This window comes from Antrostomus carolinensis, unplaced genomic scaffold (genome assembly GCF_000700745.2).
Source record: "Antrostomus carolinensis isolate BGI_N321 unplaced genomic scaffold, ASM70074v2 scaffold6811, whole genome shotgun sequence".
NCBI classification, from domain to species: domain Eukaryota; kingdom Metazoa; phylum Chordata; class Aves; order Caprimulgiformes; family Caprimulgidae; genus Antrostomus; species Antrostomus carolinensis.
The window spans coordinates 15,961-26,771 of NW_010293401.1; the positions used below are offsets into that span (position 1 = coordinate 15,961).

Here is a 10,811-nt window from a genome sequence, read left to right on the forward strand (position 1 = left end):
TGTGAGATGAGTGGGTTGCCACTGACAGGTAGGGTGGTAATTTTGATAGTGTTTTCAAGTCCATCAGTCATTTCTGGGAAGCTCCTGTCTTCACAGAATCACAGAAGGGTTGAGGTTGGAAGGGACTTCTGAAGGTCATCTGGTCCAAACACCCTGCTCAAGCAGGGACTCTTAGAGCACATGAACCAGGATTTTATCCAGACAGTTTTTTAATATCTCCAGGGAGGGAGATTCTACAACCCCTCTGGGCAACCTGTGCCAGTGTTCAGTCACCCTCACAGTAAAGAAGTTCTTCCTTATGTTCAGGTGGAACTTCCTATGCTGCAGTTTATGCCCGTTGCCTTTTATCCTATTGTTGGGTACCAATGAGAAGAGTCTGGCCCCATCCTCTAGACACTCTCCCTTTAGACATTTATAAACATTAATCAGATCCTCTCTGAGTCATCTTTTCTCCAGGCTGAACAGGCCCAGCTCCCTCAACCTTTCCTCATATGAAAGATGCTCCAGTCCTTTAATCATCTCAGTCACCCTTCACTGGACACGCTTCAGGAGTTCCATGTCCTTCCTGTACTGGGGAGCCCAGAACTGGACACAGTACTCCACAATACAATACACAATACTTGCTCCTTTGTGAAACCACTGAAATCTAGTGTATAAACGAACCTCTGGCAGTGTTTTTGCTCTGAGATTTTTAAACTTCTTTTGGGTTTCTCTGCGAGTTTTCATACTGCTTTAAAGAAAAACAAAACTATTTGCACAAAAATAATCAGCAGATCTTTATTCCTCTGCTCACGCTGCAAGCAGTGCATTGGGTGTTAGTGTGACAGCTGCTGTGGGAATGCGTTACACAAGAATATGGGGATCGAGCCTTCAGAAATTATTTCCAGCAATACAACTTAGATGTCTTTGTGAAACATGGCATATGTTTTTACCTATATCCGGCCTCAGTGTGTGCATATCAGTTCAGTGTGAAAATCTGCATCTCATTTATTTCTTTTTTTGTGTTAATGCCTTTTTCCCCATGAAAATTCTCTGGCCCATTGCACAAGATTTAGAAGTTATACATACCTCAGCAACCAGGGAGATGCTGTCCACATCTTCTCTGTCCCCATCCAAAATATAAAAAACCCCATATGTATTATGTGCTGCCTGGGTTGCCATGGTAAGTCTGTTTTTTCCATTGATCTTTAGAGAAGCAACATGTGAAATGCATGCTACTCCCCAACACCCAACTTAATGCTGTGCTGAGCTTGAAAGGATTTCTGAAGGAGAAGCACCTGCTCCAAAGGCTACCCTACTATGAAAAGAAAAAAAGTGGTATTTTAGACCAGTTGATCTCCTTATATTGTGCCAGGGTAGTATGCATAATTTAAAGCTGGCTTACTAATACAACCTATAACTCACTTTGGGAAGTGCTGGGCAGGGAGAGCAATAATCAGAAATTTGTGTACTGAACTGATGTTTAATCTTTTTAGCTTGAATGGCTGCAGTGATAGCCAGGGTCAGCTCCCCCTCATTTTTTTCCAGCCATCCCAGTTAATTTTGAGGATGAACTCCATGAACTGAATGCATTACCCTTCACACAGCTTCCACCTTATGACAAGCCTCACTCACTGGTCTAAAGCTCACCATTCACCATCCATATTCCTTTGCACCCCTGCTACCTCCACTCACCAACCACAGAGCTTGCTCTATGGCAGCTCTCTTCCCTCCAAAACGGAGGCATTTTTAACACGCAATGGCAGCTGCGCTGTTTGAGGTTGTGATCTCCTATGCCTAACTCCCCCTGCACTTAACTCTTTGTTTCATCTGCCCTTCTACATAGAATCATAGGATGATTTGGGTTGGAAGGGACTTTTAAAGGTCATCTAGTCCAACCCCCATGCAGTGAGCAGGGACATCTTCGACTAGATCAGGTTGCTCAGAGCCCCGTCCAACCTGACCTTGAAGGTTTGCAGGGATGGGGCTTCTCCCACCTCTCTGGGCAACCTGGGCCAGTGTTTCACCACCCTCATTGTAAAAAATTTCTTCCTTATATCTAGTGTAAATCTACCCTCATTTAGTTTAAGACCATCACCCCTTGTCCTGTCGCTACATGTGCCTGTGTACAATGTACACACTCCTTCAGCCCTACACACAGTTTACAGCTGCTCTCTCTCAAAGTCCAAACGTTCCACTCTTTGTCAGCCAAGTTTTACAATTTCCAGTATGTACTTGCTTGCATATCCCACTAGCATGTACGTGCTGCTGGGTATTCATTAGGTGTGATTTGGTCACAGCTGATTTTACTCCTTACCTCATGTTTGGTGTACTTTGAACTCAAAAACGAACTTCAGAAAGATGACTACAAAGTACTTGTACTAAAAGGCTATTTCTCCAGTACTGCTGTAAAAAACCCAGCAGTTCTTCAAAATGGTATTGGAAAGATGGACACAAAATAATTTGTTCATACTCTGGTTTTGTAGTTATATTGTAGAAAATGCTAAGAACTTTTTCTGTATTTAACAATATTTGAATGTTTTAGATTTATTCCTCACTCTTTCACTAATCTTGTGAAGTTGTCAAAAACACCTCAGTTTACTCGCCTATAAATTTCATAGAATTCTTCTTTGCCTTAGGGAAAAGATTGCAGGATTAAAGATTATTATCTTATATCTTTCAAGAAATGAAATGCCTTCTGAAAATTTACCCAGTAAAGAAGGGTAGTATTATTAATAGCAAAGATCTCTAACTTTTATTCTGAGTTTATTTATGTAAAAGTAAGCTCCTGAATTGAAGCACAGCCAGCGAAGTTTAGGAATATGTATTACATACTGCAACAGTGAACAAAACTAATTTTATTTGTCCTTTCAAAATAAATGTTGTAAAAGTAAAATAATTCATAACAATTCTGTATATCTCTCTGGTTTCTAGTGACATAAATATAACTCTTGCATCTCTGGCTTTTTAATTTTATTCCACCAGAAGTCCCTGACTGGGATAGCAGATATGGTATAGCTGCATACAGATACATTTACTGCTATGTATTCTAAGAAAATATAGACTGAGGGTAAAAAGGTTGAGTTGAAAATAAGTATTCCTCATGTAGCAGAGAGGTATTCTCTGCTTTCCTCTTCTAAATCATAAGTAAGTCTCATCAGACTGGGTCAGATCTTTTTGTTTCCTCAGTTTTGAGTATTGAGATTGGGCTCTGAATATTACAGCCTCACCCCTCACAGCATCTGATTTCATTTAGTATAATTAAGCCCAGAAAGTTGCCACATTTGTCCTGACAATAGTCGGGCTTGAATGTACATTTACAGCTGTTGTCAGGAGAGTTCTTATCTTGCTTTGCATTAACACACTGAAACATACCTCCAAAATGTGTTAATTAAATTTTCTGGAATTATATAACTTGCCAAAAAAAATTATAATTAAAAAAATGCGTTTAAATGTATTTATGTATCTAAAATAAATCTTTTCCTATGTACCGTGTAATCATATTTAAACAATGAAATGGGATAGTACTGTTCCTTTGAAACTGGCAGTGCCTTTGATTTACTTGTAAGTAGTTGTTTCAGAGTTATTGCCATAGTTCAATCTCTTTTCCTTAATCTCTTTAAATTAATCCATCTACCCAACAAATACTGAAAATGTTGTGAAGTCAACATCAAGAATTTTTATACCTCCTATTAGTGTTAGTTTTATTTTAATAAATCCCTTCCATCAGACAGATCTAGAAGTCTGTGTAATCTTCTGTAAAGGTAACAAATAGTATTAGAATTGCAAAGTAGATGCTAAGAAGTACATAAGTACTTTATAACCTTGTTATGTGTTTCCTACAGGGTTGATCCAGTGCCCCATGATGCCCCCAAACCTCCAGGATATACACGATTTGTCTGTATTTCTGATACTCACTCAAGAACTGATCCCATCCAAATGCCATATGGTGATGTGTTAATACATGCTGGTGATTTTACTGAGCTGGGACTTCCTAGTGAAGTAAAAAAATTCAACGAGTGGCTAGGTAGGTATTGAATTCTGTGTGGATTTGAAAGTAAATTTGTTTACTGATTATATCTGCTCCTTCTGCCTCCCAGTAAAAACCTCATGTGCTCAGAAATGATGAATATTAGTTTGACTTGTAAATTTGAATGGCAATGAGCAGGAATCAGATTTTTTTCTGTTTTTTTTTTTAACAAATATTTTTGCATTTTTCCAACTGAGCAAATTAGATTCGTGAGACTATTCATCTGTTCTGCCTTCACACTCTCAAGTGTACATTAAGCAACTTCTTGGTGTTGGCACAATTTAAGTCAGTAGGCCTTTAATGATTTACATAAAACCTCTTACATACATTGTTATGGCTTTGCTTTGAAAAAAGTTGTTGTGACTGAAAACATTTGTCTGTTTAACCCCTGAGGCTCATAGTTTTTTTTATTTGAGGCTCAGCTGCACTACAGCGATGCATTCCAAACAAAGCAAAACGTGTGCCTGTGGTCGCTGTCTTGGATGTAGCAGACCAGATGTAGATGCCTTCTATAGGCAACTGTTGGCATTGGTAACTGAAATTCTGTTCCACTGGGCAAGAGAGTAGTGATTTACATGTGCTTCTGCAATGTTTTGTATATGCTAAAAAAAATGACAGTGAAAATTGGAAAGCATACACTGTATCCAGACAAAAACCTTGATCGGTATTGTTCCTGCAGCAGTGTCGATACCTTAATTTAGAATAAAAATGGACTCTGGATTCTGATACTTCATTATCAAAAAAAGGGTGAGAGGAAATGAAGGAATTGGAGAGAGAAAGGACACAGTTTAAGGGTCATGGATTTCTGGTTTTAGGTTGATTTTCTTTCCTGCAGTTGATATTTTTGAAATTTTCCGGTGGTTTTTTGCTACATATTACAGCATTCCACACTGGGAAAGCACAAAGCAGACAGATGCGTGTAGGCTCAAATGGAATATAAAAAACAGTCAGGACTTCACAATTTAAACAAATATTTACTATCAAATAATTATCAGCAAGGCTGATAAATATTTATTGGAGCTTGGGAACTCAATACCATGCCCCACATGGACAATTGCATTGTTCTGTGGGTATCAAGGTAGGGACAGCATATGGAAGTAGCAGACTGTTATAGTGCGCTCACCTCTGTCTCTGCACCCACATGGAACAGGTTGGTTGTAAAACAGAAAGCAAATTTTAATCCTGTTTTGTAGGTCTCTACCATGTATTATAATAATATACTGAAAATAGCATATAAAGATTATACAATCCATATGATTATCCCTTCTAACTAATACCCATTTCATTTATCTGCTAGTGTGGGAAGAAAAGCACTTTAGGATATTGCTAGTGAACAAGTATGGGAGCTACACACATTACTTGATGCACAGGTTTTTGTCTCCCTAGTTCTCCATCTGCCTCCCTGCTGGTCACAGCTGTACAGTGTTCTGAAGAAGTCCTTCAGCTGAAATCCTCTCCGTATGGTAGGGAGATTTCCCAAGGCATTTATCTAATCATCTTTTCATAATTTTTATTCCAAAAGAAGGCTTAATTTTCTAACTTTTTAGGCATGCTTCCAATTTCATGGTAGTGTGTGGTTTGGGAAAAGGTGATCTTTGTGGTTTGAGTTATATTTTTGCAAGAACATCTTTGAGATATGCAAATTTAGCAAGTTAAAGGTTTTTTTTTAGTTTCTTGGCGATTTGAAAAATGCAAAATTTATCTTAATTTTTTCATTCATTCTGGAAAATCCAATAGAAAAATAATTTGGGGTCACTATGTAGGTTTCATTCAGCTAGCTTTTAAAGTTTTGTTCCAGTTCAAAATTGTAAACTGTTTTAAAAAATTATAGTCAATGAGATTTCAAAATGGAAACTTTTACCTTTTTTGAAAGGTTTTTTTTTGTTTTAAATGAACAATTTATCAACTCTTTAATACCCTGAATATGTGAAAAACCCACAGTAAATAGTATAATAGTTAAAAGTGTTCTCTTTGAGAAAAAAAATTTCAAAAGTTTTTGGCTGGTTGTCCGTTTTGTTGTGAAAGGCACTAGTCTCCAACAGTTTTGATTATTCTAGATATCTTCTTCCAGTACCTGCCATAATTTTGCAACTCCCACAGCCTGCCCAGCCTTTTCCTTCTTCCTCGTCTTAACTTTTTACAAGTTTCTTGAGAAAGTAATTGACAGATCTGCAGGGTCCTCCACAGTCATTCTTACGTGCTGCCACCAAACTTCCCTGTCTGTTCTTTCATCCCATAGCACAGGGCTCACCTTCCCACTTGGTTATTTTCTTCTATGTCAAATCTCTCTCCTCTGCATTATTAGATTGTAACTTTGTTTATGCCATGGAATAAACATTAGAATATTTGTTACACTTTCCCTTGATCTCAGCTTCCTCTTAGACACAAGATACATATCCTACTCCTGCTTTTGTGCCATATCTTTATGTGTAGCTTTGATTCCTACCTTTTAGCCTTCTATTCCATCATATCCTCTTGGGTCTGTGCCACTCTGGTCCATCAGCCTATTTAATCCTTCCAAAAGGCCCTTCAGCAAGTTCAGATTTTATCTTTCTGTTCTATTCAGATTTTATCTTTCTGTTCTGTGTAAAATTTCTGTGCCTGTCTGATGCAAAGTATATTTTACTTTAACATCATTAACTTCCATGGACCTTATGGTTATATAGAGCACATGCTCAAGTGTTGTGCTAATAGAGGCAAGTTGGCTTGCTGAATCATACTCTAAAATATGTTCTCTCTTTTTTAGGCTAACTGTACTTGGTCTGCCCCTTAGTCACGTAGTTTTACACTTTTTATCCTCTAACCCCTAAAGCCCTCCACTTCATATCATTTCACTTTGTTCTTTTTGGTAATTAGTTGTTTTCTTTCACTTTTATTTTTCTTAAAGCCCCCTCCTGTCTTCCCAGGTAGGGATTTGAGGTTTTACGAGGGCTAGGTTGATGCCTAACTCTATGGAGGAGATTAAATACTGGTGATAACGGGACGTGCATATTTTCTCAGCTTTCGCTGGTAGGCAGTCCAAGGACTTCTTGAGCCACAGCATTACTTTGTATTTAATATATAGATTTTTCTTCACTTAATTTTTTAATTTCCTTTTGGATCTAGGCAAATTTTGAGGGCCAACACAATCTTGCGTCAGGGTTCCACAATGTGATATGGATTGTGTGAAGAACTTAACTTATTTTGAGCCTGTCACCTACTAGTTTCACTTGGTATTTCCTAATACTGGAAGAGGCAAGTGAACAATTTCATTCTTTGTTCTGCCTAAGAATTTATAGGCTCTTCTCATATCTGCCCTTATAATATTTTTCAGGCCGAAGACTGTTTAGAAGTCCTTAAATACCTTTGATCATCCGTGTCACTCTTTGTACCTCTTTGTTCTATATCCTTTTAAAAATAGTGAGATCAGAACTGCACATGATCTGAGTACACCACACATTTATCCACTGGCATAATGAAATTTCCTAGTTTGTTTTCTTTTCCTTTCTAGTGTTGTGGATTACTCTGTTTTTATTTTTGTGTGACTGAACAATAAGATGGCATTTTCATAAAATTGCCTATTACAACTCTATGAACTCTTTCCTGAATGGTAATATCTAGTTCAGAACCCATCAGTGTGTATCTATAGTTGGTAAATTTTTTCCAGCACTTGAATTATTCTGCATAAATTCATATTCAGTTTCATCTGTCCTCTTATTGCCCAGTCATGCAATATCATGATGTACTTTTGCAAGTCAGATTCCTATTTTGCTACCTTTATTCAGGGTAGCTTAGAAAAAGAAGGGAAAAAGAGATGAAAAGTCAGTTTACAAAGCTTGCCAATGGTGCCAACCTGGTCATTTCCCTTCCTTGTCTTCCCAAATTGACCTTTCTCCTGTTTTTATGTTTCATCTTTTCCTTTTTTAACCTAGTTTCTTCTCTGATTGTATTTTTCTTCCAAATTTAAAAAGCAGTTTTGGAGAATCAGAAAAAATGAAGTACAAAATATGTATTATGGTAGGACCAAACGGAAGGCCATGAGGCCAGTGAAACTTTCTAATGACCATGGTATGACAGCTTTGAACATATGCTAATTTTCCAGTACATCCAGGAAATTTTAATAATATCACTTTAAACAGCCAAAAATAGTTCAGGGGAATTGTTTCTAAATACATGGACCTGTTGGATTGGGTCAGAGGAGGCCACACAAATGATCAGAGGGATGGAACACCTCTCCTGTGAAGAAAAGCTGAGAGTTGGGATTGTTCAGCATGGAGAAGAGGCGGCTCTGGGGAGACATTATTGTAGACTTTCAATATATAAAGGGGGCTTATAAGAAAGATGAAGAAAGACTTTTTAGCAGGGCCTGTCCAGACAGGACAAGGGGCAGCAGTTTTAGACTGAAAAAGGGTAGATTAAGATTGGATCTAAGGAAATAATTTTTTACAGTGAGGGTGTTGAGACGCTGGAACAGGTTGCCCAAAGAGGTTGTGGATCTTCCATCACTGAAAATGTTCAAAGTCATGTTGGATGGGGCTTTGAGCAACCTGATCCAGAGAAAAATGTCCCTGCCCATGGCAGGGGGGTTGGACTAGATGATCTTTAAAGGTCCCTTCCAACCCAAACTATTCTATGATTCTATGTAATTAAAGCTAGATAAGGTGGATTATATCATAAGATATATCAACCTTGCTATGCCTTGTAGGTCTCCTTGTCCTCAGCCTTTTCATTATTTTTGTTTTTGTTATTTATTTTCTACCTGCATATAAATCAAATATGTTGTAGGACAAGTACAAAGACACGTGTCCTCCTTTAGTGTATTCATCAAATAATGACTCCAAAACCATCTCTATTTTTTATCTCCCATATTGTTGGCACTGGAAATTGCTTGCTTGGCTCAGTTGCTCTTGTAATTCCCTTTACTCAAGTCTGTAATACTATTTCCAAATTGTGTATGCTCCAGGACCCACAGTCACTTTGAGCTTGTGGGTTAATTTCCTGGAGATTTAACTAAATAGCTGATCTGTGATATAAGCTTCAACATATACTTCCATATGAAGTTCAATAAGGCCAAGTGCCAAGTCCTGCACCTGGGTCACGACAACCCCATGCAACGCTACAGGCTTGGGGAGGAGTGGCTGGAGACCTGCCCAGCCGAAAAGGACCTGGGGTGTTGGTCGACAGCGACTGAGCATGAGCCAGCAGTGTGCCTAGGTGGCCAAGAAGGCCAATAGCATCCTGACTTGTGTCAAAAATAGTGTGGCCAGCAGGACTATGGAAGTGATCCTCCCCCTGTACTCCACACTGGTGAGGCTGCAGCTGGAGTACTGTGTTCAGTTTTGAGCCTCTCACTACAGGAAAGATGTTGAGGTGCTGGAGCGTGTGCAAAGGAGGGCAACGAAGGTGATGAAGGGCCTGGAGAACAGGTCCTACAAGGAGCGGCTGAGGGAGCTGGGGTTGTTTAGTCTGGAGAAAAGGAGACTGAGGGAAGACCCTATTGCTCTCTGCAGTTACGTGAAGGAGGGTGTAGAGAGGTGGGTGTTGGGCTCCCAGGTAACAAGTGACAGAACAAGAGGAAATGGCCTCAAGTTGAGCCAGGGGAGGTTTAGGTTGGATATTAGGAAAAATTTCTCCACCAAAAGTGTTATCAAGCATTGGAACAGGCTGCCCAGGGAAGTGGTGGAGTCACTTGCCCTGGTGGTATTTGAAAGAAGGGTAGATAAGCTGCTTAGGACCATGGTTTAGAGGTGGAATTGGTAGTACTAGGTTTATGGTTGGACTTGATGATCTTAAAGGTCTTTTCCAACCACTATGATTCTGTGATTCTGTGATATTCTCTCTGACAATTATCTTCTGTGCATGGATTGAAAAGATTACTTAAACTAACACATTTTATAATACCCATTTTTTCAGTGTGTTTGCTTGATATTTTCCAATGTCAAAGGCAGTCTTACTATTTGAAATTCAAGTTCAAACTAAAGTTGGAACAAAAAAACAGAGGTGGCTTTGCATTGTAGTGGAAACCAATAATTAGCTCTTCAGAGCACCTTCCAAAAAATGTTAATCTTACTTGCATATCGTACACAAACAAAAGAAAAAAGTGGATTAAATTATTTGCCATGCACTTTAGGAATTGACCTGAGCTGATTCAGTGTAAAAGGTAACATTTTTATTTCAGACTAAAAATATTTTAGAGTGAAGATGCCTCTATAGTAATTAGCACTACTAGAATCACCTGTTTCTGGTATTGGATTGTAGAACAAAATCAGCTAATTTTGGTCAATAAACATCATCCCTACTTTTAAGTTCTTGATAACAAATAAGAGATCTTCAGAAAAGCCTGAAACACTAGGCTTAGCTTTACTTTTGCTTTACTGTTCAGCCTTGCAAAATTATGGTAGTTATTTTTCTTCCTCTCTTAGCAGGTATTTTATATTTTTAGGTTCAATAATACTCACATTTAAAACAGATTAAAATTATGTTGAAGAATAAAGAAAATCAGCTTCAGAGCAGCAAAAGAAATTAGAATGTATAAATTGTAGTCATGCCATTTTGACCATCGGTAATTACACTATTTTTATGTTAATGTAGAAACCCCTTGAAAGAAGTATTTAAGCGCTAATTATCTATTTACAAAAGAATGGCTTTGGAAGTGCAGTGAAAAACATTGAGCTGTGTAGGGATTTAGAACAGATGTCATTTTTAAAAGACTGGGCACACTAAAAAAAGTGTTGGTTTTTATTGCATTTCTTAAATGTGTGATGGCTCAGATCCGTTTGTACATCTGAGGCTCAGACTGTACAGCACAGAAAAGTGCATTGCA

At 38.3% G+C, this 10,811-nt stretch overlaps 1 protein-coding gene across 1 annotated transcript in view; it reads left to right on the top strand.

Annotated features, from left to right (window-relative positions):
* MPPED1 (metallophosphoesterase domain containing 1) overlaps positions 1 to 10,811 on the top strand; it is a 50,671-nt gene that overhangs the window by 2,402 nt on the left and 37,458 nt on the right. The window contains exon 2 of the mRNA XM_010177252.1: positions 3,825 to 4,006. Coding sequence (XP_010175554.1) covers positions 3,825 to 4,006 — 182 coding nt within the window. The remainder of the gene's footprint in view (positions 1 to 3,824; positions 4,007 to 10,811) is intronic.